The sequence below is a fragment of the Sapajus apella genome, unplaced genomic scaffold (genome assembly GCF_009761245.1).
Source record: "Sapajus apella isolate SASKATOON/1434 unplaced genomic scaffold, GSC_monkey_1.0 scaffold1298, whole genome shotgun sequence".
In the NCBI taxonomy this organism is placed as follows: Eukaryota; Metazoa; Chordata; class Mammalia; order Primates; family Cebidae; genus Sapajus; species Sapajus apella.
In genome coordinates this window covers 1-17,120 of record NW_022438224.1, presented here as the reverse complement: position 1 = coordinate 17,120, position 17,120 = coordinate 1, and the positions used below count along the sequence as shown (strand labels likewise).

Here is a 17,120-nt window from a genome sequence, read left to right as displayed (position 1 = left end):
GCGTGGGGGGTAGCACAAAGGGAAGCAGGGTCTGGGGAGGGGTGGAGACAGGAGAGGCCAGGGACTGAGCAGCGTGAGTGAATGGTGTTCCAGGCAGGAAGCGCCCAGCGCACAGGGAGCCGGTCAGCCGCAGAGAGAAATCAACCAGGTAATAGCACGTCCTGCAAAGCAGTGCAGGGACTCTTGCTGGCCTGCCGGGCCCCGCATCCATGTGGGTTTGGAGATTTCACTTTTTAGTGCCTCCGTTTCTCCTGCATGGTGGGGTCCCGCCTTGGTGAGTTTACCTGTGTTAAACAATTACCTTGGGGCTTGGCACAGAGCCAGTGAGCAGGAGACAGGCCCCTGGAGGCAGCACTGGGCCTGCAAGCCTGCTGATGGCTGCAGCTGCACCGGATTGGGCTGTATCCCGTCTGGCTGCTGCAGACCTGGCAGGCTCGGTAAGCAGTGATGGTCAGCCTGGAAGCCAGCGTGTACTTTGTGCTTGCCATGTGTCAAGCCACGTGGTGTGGCTGTCTGTGCCCGTTCTGCCGAGTCTTCATGTGGACTCTGAGGTGGGCACCGTTGTCCTCTCCATTTTAGGAGGAAACCCAGGCCTCGGAGACTTAGTGACTTGCCCAAGCTTACTCAGCTAATAACTGGCTGAGCCAGGATTTGAACCCACTTAGTCTGGCTCTTAACTACTGAGGGTACCTGACACCCACCCCGAGCTGAGCCCTCAAAAGGCCCACTGGGAGGCCCCGTCCAGGTTAGCCGAATGCACTGGCTGGGCTCCTGGCCCCTCTGTTCACTGTCTGAGACTCCTTGACTGCACAGGTTGTCCCAGCCTCACTTGCCCACCTATTAACCAGGGGTGGCAGGCCAGGCTTCTGTGAGACAGTCATGGGCTAATGGTGGTCAAATGTGTGACACAGTGCTGGCACATGGGAAGTGATCAGGAAATGGTCGCTGAAAGAGAAAATACATCATCCCTTCACTCATCCATCTAACGGTTTACCAAATACCAAGCAAGTGAGGACAGTTCCTACCAAACAGGGCTCCCACAGCCCGGAAAGACCCGGCCCAGCTAAGACCCCGTCCCTGCACCGAGCACGGGAAGCGGCGTGGGTCGGCCTCCGTCTGTCTTGAACAAGGTGCCCGTTGTCTCCCATGGCCAGAACCAGAGAGGGTGGAATTGATCCTTGCCAGGGGTTTGGCTGATAGTGCTCAGGTCTGTAGAAGGCACCACAGACAGGTCGTGGCTAGTGTGGGCATCCCGGGCAGAGATGACAGTTACCATCAGCTGGGCCGGGCCGAGCCAGGGGTGGGACACCGTGGCTGGGTTGATTCCAGGTTTTCTTGTTTGCCCCCAGATTGAGGACGAGACGCAGGTGTCACGGGCCACTCAAGGTGAACAGGACAATTACGAGATGCACGTGCGAGCCGCCAACATCGTGAGTGGCCAGGGTTGGAGGGCACAGCCCAGGCTCCAGGAGCATCGGTGCCCGCTGGGGTTTCCTGGGTGGAGAGTAAGGGGCTCTGGGGCTGGTCTGCTCTTCCCCCGAGAAAGAGCAGAAGGAGGCGAATGTAGAGATGCTTTAAAGAGCCGGGCGCGGTGGCTCAAGCCTGTAATCCCAGCACTTTGGGAGGCCGAGGCGGGTGGATCACGAGGTCAAGAGATCGAGACCATTCTGGTCAATCTGGTGAAACCCCGTCTCTACTAAAACTACAAAAAATTAGCTGGGCATGGTGGCGCGTGCCTGTAATCCCAGCTACTCAGGAGGCTGAGGCAGGAGAATTGCTTGAACCCAGGAGGCGGAGGTTGCGGTGAGCCGAGATCGTGCCATTGCACTCCAGCCTGGGTAACAAGAGCGAAACAACTCCGTCTCAAAAAAAAAAAGAGACGCTTTAAAGAATGAGGTGGGGGCAAATTTCCCAGGAGACTGTCCGCAGGTGGGGCACCTGGAGGAAGGCAGGCAGAGAGCCAGCCACGCCGTCCTGTAGCTGTGCAGGTGCCAGGAAGAGGGCAGCCCTTCCTGCTAACTCACGAGCTGCTAAGGTGAGCTGGGAGTCAAAGGGCAAACAGCCGAATGGAACCATAGGCACCACTGGATTCCCTCGGACCACAGGAGAAACACAGACAGCAGATACTCCTGCAGCTTCACGTCCGAGGCAGAAAATGCGTGGGAAAAGGTCCCCCAGGAGCCCTGCCCAGCTGGCAGCTGTGCTACCCCTACCTGGGGGCAGGAGGCAAGAGGGATTGCAGTTTTATCTGTGGGGTTTGCGTTCGTAATGAGCGGAGCGTGCACCTACGTCCTGCGAGAGTGGAAGCCAGAGGCTGAGGGGAGGGGAGGGCCTGCCCTCCGGAGCTGCCATCCCAGTTTTCTCACTTAATTCTCACAACTGAACCTGTGCAGGTCAGGGACAGAGTCCCACTCTGCAATGAAGCAGAGGCTCCAGAGAGGCCATCACTTGCCCGGCATCAGCCACCTGCGAGCAGGGCCGCCATCCCCCCTCACCCTGTGCCCACCCTGGTTCTGATGGCCACAGGTCCGAGCCGGTGAGTCCCTGATGAAGCTGGTGTCCGACCTCAAGCAGTTCCTGATCCTCAACGACTTCCCCTCCGTGAACGAGGCCATCGACCAGCGCAACCAGCAGCTGCGCGCGCTGCAGGAGGAGTGCGACCGGAAGCTCATCACGCTGCGGGACGAGATCTCCATTGACCTCTACGAGCTGGAGGAGGAGTATTACTCGTCCAGGTACAAATAGTGCCGGACTCCCCGTGCAGAGTGGGAGCCTGCCTACCTGGGCCTGGCCAGCAGGCAAGGCCGCCCTGACTCTCAAGGGCCTTCTGCTTTTTCAAACCCTTGCTGCTCTTGGCAGTGGAGCTGTGCCTGGGGTTTCAGAGCAGAGCTCCTGGCCAGAGCGTTTGGTCGACAGACAATTCACGAGCATCTGCCGGGGCCCTGGGCCTTTCCCGCAGTGCAGCCTGATGAGAGCCGCAGGACTCACGCCAGTTGGACAGGCCGAGTCTGGAGAAGGGAGGGCCTGGCCGGCATCCACTGCAGGGTCTTCCTGAGAGTCTCCCTCCTCGGGCAGTGCCTCTGGGCCAGTGGTGCGCCTATTAGTGTCTGAATCCATATTCAGAGATTTTGGCCAAGGCTGGGCCAGCCCCTCCTGGGCACTCGAGTCCATCCCTATGTCCAGGGCATCAGGGATGCAGTTCCATGCGGATGTCACCAAACCCCAGTGTGGAGGCAGGGACAGTCATGGGACGGTGGGGGACTAAGCCCAGGCAGGGAATGGCCTTGAAAGCTGTTGGAGTTCCGATTTCTGACCCGCTCAGCCTTACCCACGGAGCTGGAGCCGGCCTGCGTGCCAGGCCCATGCCGGGCCCCAGGGATGCAGAAGGGTCAAACCCATCATCCGGACCCTCTTGGGGCCGCGTAAGAAGCCGGAAACCTGAAACTTTTTGAGCTGGCAGGGTCTGAGAAATCAGAGTCCACGGGTTTTTTACCTAGGGGGAATCTTAGGCTGAGACAGGGAGGCTTTCCTCTCTGCCCCCATTAGCTTAGAAAATGGAGATTCAGTCCAGCAGACGCAGAGTTCATGTCCGTCTTGTTCCTTCTCCTGGACAAAATTTTGCTTCCTGGTGGTGGACTCAAAATGCCCCTTTCTGCCCAGTGGCCACGCTGGGAGCCACAGACGTCTAGAGCCAGTGTGGCCTGGGGCTTGGTTTCCCTGCCCTGCGCTCAGTGGCACTTCCCGGCTGCAGCAGTTCTAAGGTTTTCCAGGGCGTTGTGGGGAGAATTTTTGGTCCCCAGTACTCGTTAACTCAGCAGACAGGAGACAGCGTTTCCTACACAGCAGGGTGGCCGAGAGGAGCCCTCGGGTGTGTGAGCCCCTTCCTGGCGTATCCTTCCACCACTGTTCCGTTTGTCTCTTGGGGTAGCCACTATCCCGAGGGCCCCTGGACAGAGCAGCTGTGAGACCGAAATTCAGCCTGCCGTGCCTTGGAGTGGGGAGGGAGGGGACCTGCCCACAGCCCTGCAGCAGAGTAGGGTGCAAACCCAGGACAGATGCGCCAGGCTTCCCACGCCCTCCCCAACAGTCCCTCGGCTTCATCCATAGGGGCTTCCAGGCCAGCCTGTGTCCCCTCCGGCAGGCATCCTGTCCACACCAGCGCGCCCAGTGCAGCTCCTGTGGCAGAGGCAGTTGCCCCTTCTCCGTACGTCGCCTTTAAGCAGCCAGGGCTGGGAGGAGTTTCCTAGGCCCCTGCTTGCTGGTGCCCCAAAGGGCACTGCGCTCCCCACCCCGCCCCGCATGAGCTGCCCCTCCGGGTCTGCCTGTCCACTCTTCGCTGGTTATTTGCTCTTTCTGGCTCTGCCTCTCCTTCTCCACTCTCCTCGGGATGCTACCGTGTGCCCAGGACGGTTCTGAGACTGAACAAGGGCAGGAGCAAGGGAGGCAGGATGTGGGAAAGCCAGGGCCCCTGCCTGCAGGTTAGAAGGAGGCGGGCGTGGACCATCACAGCTGCGGGCATGGGAAGGGCTAGCTGTGCCCCTCACCTGCATCTTGGCCGCCCTGAGTATTCCCCTGTTAAAGCTGGGGACACCTGCTGGAGGCCACCTGGCTGATGGAGCTACAGGGAAGTGCCAGGGCCTGTGTTTCCAACTTCGCCCCCTTCAGGCTGTGTCAGACAGGGACAGACTCAGAAGACAGAGTCCGCCCTCAGAGAGCTCTCTGCAGTGTAGTGACCCTGGTTTCTGCAGTCAGGGAGGAGGGAGGGCCGCCAGGCTGACAGCTTCTTGCAAGAGGAGGGAGGGGACCAGCACCAGCTGGGAGGCAGGGGTTAGGACAGGCCCATGTGGAGGCTGGGCAGGAAGAGCCTGCTGAGGTCACACAGCTATAGGTGGCTGGGCCAGGGTGGCTTCTTCCTTGAAGGATGCTAGGGTGGATCTCAGCACCGGCCCCTCTCTCTGCCAGGCCTGCCGACTCGGCCAGATGGAGCAGGAGTAGACAAAGGGAAAGGCAGGTCTGGGTGCGGTCGCGTTTTCTTAACTCCGCTTCTGTCTTGCTTTCCCCTCCCCGGCTTTCCTCTCTGCCTGCTCCTGTCTCCCTGGGGTTTCTGGTGGTGGAAAAGCTCAAGCCTTTGCGAAGCTAATGACCTGCCTCTGTGCGAAGCTTACGGGAGGCTGGACCTCGACACAGACTCGGCCGATGGCCTCTCGGCCCCTCTGCTGGCGTCCCCGGAGCCCAGTGCTGGCCCCCTGCAGGCGGCAGCCCCTGCCCATTCCCATGCCGGTGGCCCCGGCCCCACTGAGCACGCCTGAGCCTCTGGGGCCACCCTTCGTTGTCAGGAACAAAACCTGAGTTCTCCCTCTGGATGCTGCCACAGGCTTGCTTCTTTATTCAGCCTAGGTTCCCATTTGGGGACTTCAGGACCCCAGAGCCACTGGAACTTCCTTGCAAAGCTCGTTAGCCCAGGGCCGGTCCAGCCAGGATGGTTGGGAAAGTGGTTTCCTAGCCGTTTCTGAACAGCCCATCATTCCCTGAGTCATCATCTCTTTTTGCTGTCTTTCTGGCCGCCCAGGTAGAAGGTTTCCAACATAGGTCTGGCCTGTTGGGGACCTCAGCAGTGGGGCAGGAGGGTGCCTGATATGGGGGAGCCCCAACTTGAGCCTGTTGTTAGAGTTGGTAGGGGCTCCAAGCAGACTGTTGGGCAGGCCGGGGTTCCTGTGGGGAGCCCCACCTGCTGCTGCTTGCCCTGAGCTGCACATGTTAGCACCGTAGCTGAGTGTTAAGGCATGGCCGTATGAGAGGGGTTGCCCCCGCATATGGAAGCTAGGTGGGACTCATTCCTACCTCTGCCTCTGTAAGGAGACTTGATTAAAACACCGCCACCCTTTTGCATTGCTCCTGTTTCTTCCTCATTCCTCGTCAGTCCAGAACCACGCTCAGTCTCCCAGCAGCTGTCCGAGCAGCAGCTCCTCAGCTCTGCCTGGACAGCCTGGCCCGAGGTCACCCTCTCCCCAGTGCCACCTGGTAGGTCCCCAGTATTCAGTGAATGGACCTGCTGCATCATTGCACATCCAATCACCGGTGCCTGTAATGGCATCTCATCCTCACTGCCACCTGAGCTGGTGCTCCTGGTGCCAGCATTTCAGAGAGGAGAGAATATGAACTTAGAAGGGGTCAGGTGTACCCGTGGCTACAGAGATAGAAAGTGAAGTGGCAGAACCCTGATTGAACTCTAGATCTGGTGTCTCCGTGCCAGGCTCACCTTAGAAATGCAGAAATCACAGCACTGGGCAGGAAGTGTGGGGGGGCACACCTGCCCCTAACTCCCGCATCCCTCACTTCCTCCACCACCATCCATGTGCTGCTGCTTCTCACGGGGGAGACCATCATCTTCCCCGATGTATGAATGAGGTGACAGCCCAGGGTCCAGCCTTGTGGACAGGCAAGGACACAGCTGACCCGTCACCACCTGGACGAGAGGACCCCGCAGCCAAGCAGAAGGCACCAGACGGACAGGAGCCTGAGGCCCAGCCCCGACTCTGGGCCTGGCTTCTGGGGTGTCCTAGGGAAGTTGCTTCCCCTCTGAGGGAGAATTTCCCCATTGAGAAGTCTGGTGATGTCTTCCTGCACTGTTTTAGTTGTGGAAATGCCTTGTACTTAACCACTAAGGAGCAAAAAGAGTACAACCGGATGGAAGCATATACGAACGGAAAGCCCGGAAGGAGCAGACCAGACTTTGGTGGGACCCCACTTGTCCTGTTTCTGAAAACCTGAGCAGTACGACCTTATGCCATCAGCTTTGCTTTCTGCTTGGCCAGTACCATCATTCCCATGTGAAAATAAAGTTCTTTCTCCCTTCTTAAAGCCAAGCCGCTCTCCTGACCCTTTTCCTTTCCCGCTCATGGCCCTTGGCAGCAGAACGCCACAGGGAAGCAACTGACATGTCTATCTGCAGTTCTCCCTCAAGCCTACGTCAGACAGGTTTGTCTCCAGGACTCCAGCAAAACTACACCTATTAAGGTCTCCAGCGGCCTCCATGTTGCTATGCCCTGGCCAATCCCCAGTCTATGGTACTCTTTTATCCCAAGCTTTTTGTTTTGAGGGGATTTGAACCTATGGAAGCACTTGTCAGTTTGCCTCTGAGCACACTGTCCTACCATCACCACAACCAAAGTGAATGACTCCATATCCTCTGGAATCTGGCCATAGATTTCTTCTGTTGTTCCAAAAGTAGTTTTTTTTAATGCCTGTTTTTATTTTGCATTGTATTTGGTTGTTATTTCGGATAGTCTTAAAATCTAAAACAGGACCAGGCCAGGCGGGGTGGCTCACGCCTGTAATTCCAACACTTTGGGAGGCCAAGGTGGGCGGATCACTTGAGGTGAGGAGTTTGAGACCAATCTGGGCAATATGGTAAAACCCCGTCTCTAATTAAAAAAAAATACAGAAATTAGCCAGGCGTGGTGGCACGCACCTGTAGTCCCACTATTCAAGAGGCTGAGGCAGGAGAATCGCTTGAACCCAGGAGGTGGAAGTTGCAGTGAGCCAAGATCACATCACTGCACTCCATCCTGGGCAAAAGAGTGAGACTCCCCGTCTCAAAAAATAAAAACAGGATCAGAGTGGTGAGATGGGAGTGGGTCTAGTTGGGTTCTTGAGGTGTTCTGAATGCACGGCTGATAGGATTTGCTGAAGCATTGGATGTGGGAATAAGAGAGGAGTCAGTGGTTTCAGAGTCTGACCCAAGCACCTGGAAGGATGGAGCTGCTTTAACTGAGAGTTCTGATGATAGGAAGAGATGAGGCAGAGGGGATCAGATACCCATTCCGAACTCAGTAGGTGATGGGTTAAGATGCCCAGCAGTACAGGGAAGTCATCTGCAGTGTCACACCCATCCTCCATGAAGCATCACCTCTAGGCTGGTCTGAATGGCAGTGGGATGTCAGAACCTACTAACCTTAGTGTCACTGTAGTTGGCATACAACCCGCCCCCCACTGCTAAATTTGACTAGCTTTTTTAAAAGTGAAAAAAATTATTTTTTGAGACAGCCTGGCACTCCAGGCTAGAATGCAGTGGCATGATCTTGGCTCACTGAAACCTCCAGCTCCCGGGTTCAAGTGATCCTCTCTTCTCAGCCTCCTGAGTAGTTGGGAGTACAGGGGCAGGCCACCGCGTTCAGCTAATTTTAAAATTTTTTTGGAGGGATAGGGTCTCATGTTACCCAGGCTGGTCTCCATCTCTTGGGCTCAAGTGATCCTGCTGCCTTGGCCTCCCAAAGTACTGGGATTACAGGCATGAGCCACTGTGCCCCGCCAAAAAAAAATGTTTTAACTGGCCTCGTGGCAGAAGTTAGGGGAAGAAAGTTTAGTTCTTACTGTTTCTAATGTACACATATTAGCAGCCACCTTTTTAATTGTAATTTAAGACTTCAAGTTCTCCCTTCACCAACAGGGTTGCCCCGGAAGGGGCTCTGGGTCCTTAACGAGCCTGTAATTTTCCTGTGCAGAAACTGGGGTATGGGGGTCCCAAGCCTCAGGCCATGACTTCTCCTGTCTCTTGTCCCTGGTGAGCTCTTACGAAGGCCACGTCCTGTGTTAAAAATAGTGGTGTGTAGTATTTTTCAGAGCAAAACATTGCCCAGGGGTCTTCCTTGAACGGGCTGGCGCCCTCCCACCCAACACTTCTCCCTTCCCCTGGGGCTTTCCTTGGCGCTCCCCTCACCTGACGGTCACACGCTTGCCCGGTTTATCAGTTACCTATACGGCAGACACTGGCCGAGAACCCCTGTGTGTGAGACGCGGCTTGTGTCCGGTGGGACGGAACCTAAGGCCTGCCACGTGCCGGGCGTTCAGTCCGGGTCCGCCTGAGACCTGAGGCCCCTTAAGGAATGAATGAATATACTGCTGGTCATTCATTTATTTCGCCCCTACCCCAGAGCGCCTGCTGTGCCGGGGGTGGGGGTGAGGGGAGCGCAGGGACACGTGCGAGGCCCAGGAGACTGAGGCCCCGAGGCCGGAATTCCGGGTCTCGGACTGCTACGACTCCGCGCGGAGGTCGGCTGCCCTCCGCCCACAATGCTGTGCGCCCCGCCCCGCGCGCCGCTTCCGGCGGAGCCAGGCCTGACTAATCGAGCTCTCGTCTGGCGGCTCGGCGCTCGTCTGGCGTCACCTGCAGGCGTGGTGGTTTCCGGCGCGGTGGGTGAGGGTCGCAGGCGCCGCGGGGACGGTGTGAGTCGTGGACTGCCCGGACCTCCGCGATGGCCTCTCTGCTCGCCAAGGACGCCTACCTGCAGCGCCTGGCCAGGAAGATCTGCGTCCAGCCGGGCCCGCAGCCGCAGGCGCGCACGCGGGGTAATGCGCAGGGCCGGGACTGGGGGGCCTGCGAAGCGGGGGCGCGGCCGGGGTCGGTGTAGACGTGTGAAACTACCGCCGTTTCCCTTTTTTTTTTTTTTTTTTGAGACGGAATCTCGCTGTGTCGCCCAGGCTGGAGTGCAGTGGCGCGATCTGGGCTCATGGCAACCTCCTACTCCCGGGTTCAAGCAATTCTCCTGCCTCAGCCTCCCGAGTAGCTGGGAATACAGGCGCACTCCACCACGCCCGGCTAATTTTTGTATTTTTAGTAGAGACGGGGTTTCGCCATGTTGCCCAGGCTGGTCTCGAACTCCTGGCCTCGAGTGATCCGCCCCCCTCGGCCTCCCAAAGTGCTGGGATTACAGCCGTGAGCCACTGCGCCCAGCCGGTTTCCCTTATTTGTTACGGGTATCATGGAGAAACTGCCATCCCGGGGGTCCGTGGAATTCGGTGCCGCCTGCCCGTGCGGCTGGAAGCACGGCTAGGATTCAGAGGAGGCCACCTTGCAGGGCAGGATCTCGGCTGCTGGCGTCATGAACTAACTCACTGCTTCCGCACGGGGCGGGAAGACAGGAGTAACGGTCAGTCAGAGGGAAAAGGCCCTTTTAGCCTTTAGCCCCTTCATTCATTCCGGGCATGGTGCGGTGTGGGGAGGCGGAGGATGGCAGAGGGCTTCTGCGCGTAGGGTTCGCATGGCTTAGTGACCAGGCTGCCCAAGGGAAGCAGACAACTGCGACTTGTCAGTGCTGTCTGGGCCCAGGAGGAGGGGAGAGCAGCAGGGTCTTTGGAACCACCAGAGGTAAAACGGGGTTCCCGTTTTATTCAAGGACAAAATATTGGTCATAGCAAATCCAAAAACTTAAGTTTTCTTCTTACTCAGTACGCCTTTGGTCTTTCTCGAAGTTTTTAAAACATTTTTTTCTTTTATTAAAACGATTCAGTTCCTACTTTACATACTGATTTCTTCCATTTAAAATGTAAACATCACCACCAGCCACTAAAATGAACGTCCTCGTCCACATAGTAGCTTGTTGTGAAGCAGGGCCAGAAATTATTGGTGGAGGTGGATATTCAGGTTTTCTTAATTTTTCATTCAAATAATGTGATGAACGTCTTTGAGGCCTAGTCTTTGTGCGTGAATTCTCACAAGCAGAACAGCTGGATCAGGGTTGTGGTTCTGAGCTCTGGGGTCAGTGTCTCTGGCCCCCAGTCCTGATCCTCTTTCTGCCTCCTCCTGGGATCAAAGCCCTGGGGAGCCTTTCCCGCCTGTTGAATGGGCCACGGGATTGGGACGGCGACTCTTTCTCATTTTACATTTTAGCTGGCAAAACTCAAGGCTCAGAAATTGCAGGGCCCCCAAAAAAGAAAAGGAAGAAAACACAAAAGAAATTCCGGGAGCGAGAAGAGAAGGCTTCTGAGCACAAGGCCAAGTCCTTGGGGGAGAAGTCTCCAGCAGCCTCTGGGGCTAGGAGGCCTGAGGCAGTGGAAGGGGAAGTGGCTACGGCTTCCAGCTCCACCGAGACCCCTGCAGGTGAGAGACTTCAGGCCGTGTTGCTTCTGTGCAGGGCGGGGCTGGCTTGGGCTTGGTCCCTTCTGCTCTTAAAAAAAAAAAAGCAGTCAGGCCCACAGGGATAGCAGGAGAATTCCCCAAGAGTGAAGCTCACAGGCGCACTAGCGTGGATGGGACTGGATGGGACTGGAGGAACTGCACGGCGTTCCAGGCCACATGGTGGGCACGATGGCAAGGGGTGATGCTGTGTCTCTCTGAGCACCTGGAGCAGCTTGGCTTAAAGAGCTGCACTGCCCTCAGGTCTCTGCAGGGGTGTCATGAGAGCCAACTTGTTCAGGGGGGGCTCAGGCTGCAGAATTTGGAGGAGGTGTTTGGCTTGTGCCCTAGGAAGTGTTTTCTCAGCACATTGACCTACCTCGAGAGGCACTCAGTTTCCTATCCTGGAGGATGGTGTAGGAACCGGTCCAGGTGGAAGTGGTGGCGTAGAATTTACGGGAATTGTCCTGCAGATCCATGAGTGGCCACAGTGGGACAGGGGTGCTGGGCCCTAAGGAGGGAGGGGAAGGGTGAGAGAGCGCCCCCTGCAGTCCTGGCTCCTTCCCTGCAGGTGGCCTGGCCACAGAGCCTGAGTCTGTGTTTGCCCTGGATGTTCTTCGACAGCGACTGCATGAGAAGATCCAGGAGGCCCGGGGCCAGGTAGGCAGGCACGAGTGCTGGAGTGCTGTCTCTGCCCTGCCTGTGTTCTCCCTGGGGTCGGCTGTCAGCAGTAGTTGCACCCCTGTTCTCCCTCTGCAGTGACCCTGCCTGGGCCCGGCAGCTGGGCCCGGGGAGAGCAGTTCCTAGTTTCTTGGAGAACCTCAGTCCCTGGCGTCATCAGCCTCCTTCCTTCTGGGACACTACCTTTGCTGAGCACGACACTGGGATGGGCACGTCCTGTGTCTGTTTCTCTGAATGTTGTGACTGTCCCATGAGTTGAGAGGGACGCGAGCTGAGTGTCCAGGCACAGGAAGTGCCGGTGTGGCTCTTTGTGCTGAGTGGTGGTGTCGGCCCCTACCCACCTTTTCCCTGGGGCCCTTCCTTAAAGCCTCGTGCTGTGTGGGGGACAGTCCCCACTTCTCTTCTCTGCCATCCCGAGGTACCGTGTGTGGTTCCTGAGAGGCTCGCGGCCCCCATTCTTGTAGCACAGGTCTCGTTCAGGCTGGTGTGGTGCTCTTGTTGGCCCGGGGATGGGAACGGCCACTGGGGAGAGCTTCGTCTGGAGACCTCATGAGCAGAGCGGGTAGGGGTCGGGACAGGTGCCCGGGTGTTCAGACCCCAACTCCAAGTTCTAGGCAGTGGTCTTGACCCTGCTCATCCATAAAACACTGTGTGACAGGTGAAACCCTGTTCGTAACATATCCTGGCACGTGGTAACTGCCTGGGAATTGGAAGCTGTGATTCTTTTTTTTTGTTGAGACGGAGTTTCACTCTTGTTACCCAGGCTGGAGTGCAATGGCGCGATCTCGGCTCACCACAACCTCCGCCTCCTGGGTTCAGGCAATTCTCCTGCCTCAACCTCCTGAGTAGCTGGGATTACAGGCACGCGCCACCATGCCCAGCTAATGTTTTGTATTTTATTTAGTAGAGACGAGGTTTCACCATGTTGACCAGGATGGTCTCGATCTCTTGACCTCGTGATCCACCCGCCTCAGCCTCCCAAAGTGCTGGGATTACAGGCTTGAGCCACCGCGCCCGGCCCGGAAGCTGTGATTCTTAATTTTGGGGGTCCCTTCTCCCTTTTGGGGTCGTTTGCATTTTGGGGAGCACCATCCCGTTGTGGAACTCTGAACTCAGTGGGCCCCTTGTTCGGCATGAGGATTTCCTCACCTGTCTTCCAGCCCTGATTCCTGTCAACCATGGGCCAGGCTAGGGGACCCCGGGGTCGAGAGAACTTTAATGAGCGAGCGCCTGTTTCCCACAGGGCAGTGCCAAGGCGCTGTCCCCTGCTGCCCTGGAGAAAAGGCAGCGGAGAAAGCAGGAACGGGACCGGAAGAAGAGGAAGCGAAAGGAGCTGCGGGCGAAAGAGAAGGCCAGGAAGGCTGAGGAGGCCGCGGAGGCCCAGGAGCCAGTGGAGCCCGTCCCAGAGGGGGCCGGCAGGGAGCCTCGGGAGCCGCCGGGGCTGATCTTCAATAAGGTGCGTGGGAGCTGGGGCCTCGGGTGGGCCGGGTCCGCCTCAGGCCTCAGCGTTGCCCTTTGTTAGCTTCGTGACCTCCCCACAGGCCCCGTCACGTCTGTAAGGTGGCGACAGGGACAGCGCAGGTCCCTTGGGGTGCTGGCCAGGGCTGGGGCCCGAGTGCGGGGCTGGCGTGAGCTGACGTCGTATCGCCTTCCCAGGTGGAGGTGAGCGAGGAGGAGCCGGCCAGCAGGGCGCAGCGCAGGAAGGAGAAGAGGCGGAGGGTGAAGGGGAACCTCACGCCGCTGACCGGGAGGAACTACCGGCAGCTGCTGGAGCGCCTGCAGGCGCGGCGGGGCCGGCTGGACGAGCTGCGCCGCCAGGATGACGGGAAGGCGCAGGAGCTGGAGGCCAAGATGAAGTGGACCAACCTCCTGTACAAGGCGGAGGGCGTGAAGATCCGTGACGACGAGCGCCTGCTGCAGGAGGCCCTGAAGCGCAAGGAGAAGCGCAGGGCGCAGCGGCAGCGCGGGTGGGAGAGGCGCACGGCCCGCGTGGTGGAGAAGATGCAGCAGCGCCAGGACCGGCGGCGGCACAACCTGCGCAGGAAGAAGGCGGCCCGCGCCGAGCGCCGCCTGCTCAAGGCCCGCAAGAAGGGCCGCATCCTGCCGCAGGACCTGGAGCGTGCGGGCCTGGCCTGAGCCTTCCCGCCTGGGAGGCTCCAGGGGACCCTCTGAGTCCTTGATGGTGGCTCATCCCAGGATCTCCGCGGACCTCGGCCCCTGCGTGTGAAGGGGACAGAGTCGTGCTCTGCTGAGTTGTGAGGGCTCAGGTCTCCCGTGTGAGAGAGGATGTTTCAGCGTCATCCTTGAAAATGGGGCCGGGGCCTTCAGACCCAGGGAAAGGGTGAGCCAGACTGGGGCCGGGTCTTTCCCGGGCCTGAAAGCTTCCCCGAAGTTTGCAGGGTCAGGGAGGAGGGATGGTGGGGTGGGCAGTCACTGCCTCTTCCCTGCCTGTGTTCGCAGGAGCCACAGCACGGAAGAGGGTGGCCTCTATTGCCAGGCCACCTTAGCTCACACCTCACAAGGACGGCGCTGAGGTGTAGCGTAGGGACACCTGGCACTCGGGAGTGGCAGGAGCATGTCCGGGCATGGGGCATCCTGGGACAGAACGCCACGGCTCCTCGCCCCTCTCTTGGCTTCTGCCTGTGGGGGTCTCATTCCTTTCTCTTCTTCACTGCTCAGAATTTAGAGGGAGGGAGGGAGCTGTCCTTCCCAGAGTCTGTGCATGTGAGTTGGGCCCGGTGCATTGGCCCAAAGGAAAAGAGAATAAAACTAGAGAGTGTGAGGCAAATGGAAGACAGAAAGTGGGATGGAAGAATTAAATCCAAAGCTACAGGCAGTCAGATGAATGCAGGTTGAATCAACTCAGGTGAATTTTAGTGGTATACGGAGATAAAGCTGTAAATAAAATTCTTTGGTCTCGGGCTATGAGACAAAGATTGTAAACGAAAGGGAGCTGGCGTGTCTGATGAGACAGTAGACTGAGATGGAAAAGCGCTGAAAGATCAAACGTCAGATGCGTGTGAGCTCGACCTAAGGGACAGACACAGCAGTATCTGAAAGAATACTTCTTTCCAAGTGTATGTGGAACACCACCCACTCTGTCCAGAAAAGAAGTCTTAAGATATTTCAAGGAGTCAGTGTCATCATCTGGCCATATCCCATTGACATTAAAACAATGTTAAGCTAGGCCAGGTGCGGTAGATCACATCTGTAATCCCAGCACTTTGGGAGGCCGAGGCGGGTGGATCACCTGAAATTGAGAGTTCGAGACCAGCCTGACCAACGTGGAGAAACTCCATCTCTACTAAAAATACAAAAATTAGCCAGGCATGGTGGCGCAATCCTGTAATCCCAGCTACTCGGGAGGCTGGGACAGGAGAATTGCTTGAATCTGGGAGGCGGAGGGAGTAGTGAGCCACGATCACGCCATTGCACTCCAGCCTGGGCAAGAAGAGTGAAACTCCATTTCAAAAACAACTTTTTTTAATTTTTAGAATTTCATATTTGGAATTTTTAAAACATACTTATGTTACCTCTATGAGGTAAAAAATTCCTAATGGCTGTTAGAAATATTCGAGACTAAAAGATAATGAAAATACTGTAATTAGCATTTGTGAAGCATGGCCTGGCTTGCTGGCTCACGCCTGAAATCCGAACACTAGGGGGTGGAGGTGGGTAGATCACTTGAGGTCAGGAGTTGGAGACCAGCCTGGCCAACATGGTGAAACCTCATCTCTACTAAAAATACAAATATTAGCCGGGTGTGGTGGCGCGTGCCTTAGTCCCAGCTACTGGGGAGGCTGAGGCAGGAGAATCGCTTGAACCTGGGAGGTGGAAGTTGTAGCGAGCTGAGATTGCGCCACTGCACTCCAGCCTGGGTGACAGTGAGACTCTGTCTCAAAAAGAAGAAATTTGTGGAACAGAGCTAAACCTGCACAAAAAACAACTCATGTTCCCTAAATGATGTGCGTCTACAGATAGACAAATAGTGCCGTTCACACACGTGTGCTGTATGTCTCTACATTTTATTTTTATTTTTTTTTTGAGACGAATCTAACTCTGTCGCCAGTCTGGAGTGCAGTGGTGCAATTTCGGCTCACTGCAACCTCTACCTCCCGAGTTCAAGTGATTCTCCTGCCTTAGCCTCCAGAGTAACTGGGACTACAGGCGTGCATAACGACGCCCAGCTGTTTTGTATTTTTATTAGAGACAAGATTTCTCACCACGTTGGCCAGGATGGTCTCAATTTCTTGACCTTGTGATCTGCCTACCTTGGCCTCCCAAAGCGCTGGGATTACAGGTGTGAGCCACTGCGCCCGGCATGTGTGTCTGTATTTTTAAGAGCCAAAGATAAACTCAGTGTGCTACGTACGCTGGTACAACTCAAAGTAAATGGAAGAAAAATCTCCAAAACTGACCAACAGAAAGCCTGGGTTGTAACCACTGATGAAATGGAGCCAGTAGGTAATGTTCCCCTAGACAGTTTTACAGGGAAGTTCCAGAAAACAGAGAACAGGTAATTCCAGACTTAGACAAATTCTAACAGAATCAAGTCAGAACACTTCATACATTTAACTTTGATAGCAAGACTAGACAAGAAGAAAACTAGGTAAGGGGAAGGGAACTTACACACCAAATAGCGATGTCAACATTTTAAACAATAATAAACCAAGTTTAGCAGAGTGCCACACTGGATTTAATTGAGAATTGCAAAGCGGTTCCAACGCCACAGTATCTAAGAGTGTAATTCACATTAGTAGGTTAGAGGAGTAAAACCCATGTGACCATCTCAGTGGTTCCAGAACAGGCACTCAGTAAGTCACCCAACAACCATTTATAATAATAAGAATTAGCAAGCTAGGAATTCAGGGGATTTCCTTAATCTGACGAGGGAATTTGGAGCCAGGTACTGGACCCAACTTGAAACCACATTCTTGGTCAGGCAAATGTAGATGTATTTGAGGGAAAGATGTCCACATGGAGTCCCAAGAGGTGAGGTCGTCATAGTGAACTAAGGGGCCAGTGAGGGTGCGGAAAAGACCATGGGGGAACTACCATCAACTGGCCATGGAGACCGAGAGGGGGGCGGGGGCAGGGCGGGGGTGGGGGTGGGTGGGTGGATGATCTCATCCTGAGCAGAGACAGGACAGCTGGGTGGGCCAGTGAGGGCTGCAGGTGGGGGAAGCTGAGAGCACAGCAGTCTTTTAGTGACACTGGATGTGCAAGGCACCTATGCCAGCCAGGGAGGTTGAGAATGAGGCTCAGTGGGGACTGGCACACTGGCTGGGAGAGTGGATGCAGTCATTCAGCAATGGATGGCATGGGCCGTCGCTGTCCCAGGTGAGTTTCAGGAGGGAATGAGACCCAGTCCTACCTCTCAAGGAACTCAGACTCATAGATAGTCATCCTACAGAATGGCCAGGGGAAAGCTCAGGGTGCAGGGTCCTGAAGTCACATGGAAAGTTGTGAATGTTGTCCGTACCAAAATGGAGTCACTTATGTCAAACTCTAATAAAACAGTTGGAGGTGATGAAGCAGCCCTCAT

General features: G+C 56.3%; 2 protein-coding genes and 1 long non-coding RNA gene across 4 annotated transcripts; all 3 read left to right on the top strand.

Moving 5' to 3' along the window:
• The first annotated feature begins 941 nt into the window (after positions 1-941).
• LOC116546741 (mediator of RNA polymerase II transcription subunit 22-like) lies at positions 942-5,889 on the top strand. Its single transcript, XM_032272920.1, has 3 exons — positions 942-1,430; positions 2,527-2,735; positions 5,120-5,889. The coding sequence occupies exons 1-3, from the start codon at positions 1,263-1,265 to the stop codon at positions 5,307-5,309; spliced, it is 567 nt and encodes a 188-aa protein (XP_032128811.1). The 5' UTR covers positions 942-1,262; the 3' UTR covers positions 5,310-5,889.
• A 3,205-nt stretch (positions 5,890-9,094) lies between these two features.
• On the top strand, positions 9,095-14,523 carry LOC116546740 (surfeit locus protein 6-like). 2 transcript variants are annotated; one of them, XM_032272917.1, is made up of 5 exons: positions 9,099-9,348; positions 10,670-10,879; positions 11,466-11,554; positions 12,819-13,031; positions 13,232-14,523. In XM_032272917.1, exons 1-5 carry the CDS (start codon positions 9,255-9,257, stop codon positions 13,709-13,711), a joined length of 1,086 nt encoding a protein of 361 aa, XP_032128808.1. In that variant the 5' UTR covers positions 9,099-9,254; the 3' UTR covers positions 13,712-14,523. The 2 variants fall into 2 exon arrangements, with proteins under 2 accessions (XP_032128809.1, XP_032128808.1); XM_032272918.1 differs by lacking the exon at positions 13,232-14,523 and having other exon boundaries at positions 9,095-9,348; positions 11,466-11,558; positions 12,824-13,020.
• Positions 14,524-15,798: 1,275 nt separating this feature from the next.
• On the top strand, positions 15,799-16,252 carry LOC116546739. The gene is made up of 2 exons (XR_004266820.1): positions 15,799-16,035; positions 16,067-16,252. It is a non-coding gene; the product is annotated as an uncharacterized LOC116546739 (long non-coding RNA).
• Positions 16,253-17,120: the final 868 nt, after the last annotated feature.

Coding starts and splice junctions, on each gene's coding strand:
- LOC116546741 (XM_032272920.1), top strand. CDS start 1,263: ATGACAGTTACCATCAGCTGGGCCGGGCCGAGCCAGGGGTGGGACACC. Junction 1,431..2,526: donor ACGTGCGAGCCGCCAACATC/GTGAGTGGCCAG, acceptor TGATGGCCACAG/GTCCGAGCCGGTGAGTCCCT. Junction 2,736..5,119: donor GAGGAGTATTACTCGTCCAG/GTACAAATAGTG, acceptor GTGGTGGAAAAG/CTCAAGCCTTTGCGAAGCTA.
- LOC116546740 (XM_032272917.1), top strand. CDS start 9,255: ATGGCCTCTCTGCTCGCCAAGGACGCCTACCTGCAGCGCCTGGCCAGG. Junction 10,880..11,465: donor CTCCACCGAGACCCCTGCAG/GTGAGAGACTTC, acceptor CCTTCCCTGCAG/GTGGCCTGGCCACAGAGCCT. Junction 13,032..13,231: donor CGGGGCTGATCTTCAATAAG/GTGCGTGGGAGC, acceptor TCGCCTTCCCAG/GTGGAGGTGAGCGAGGAGGA.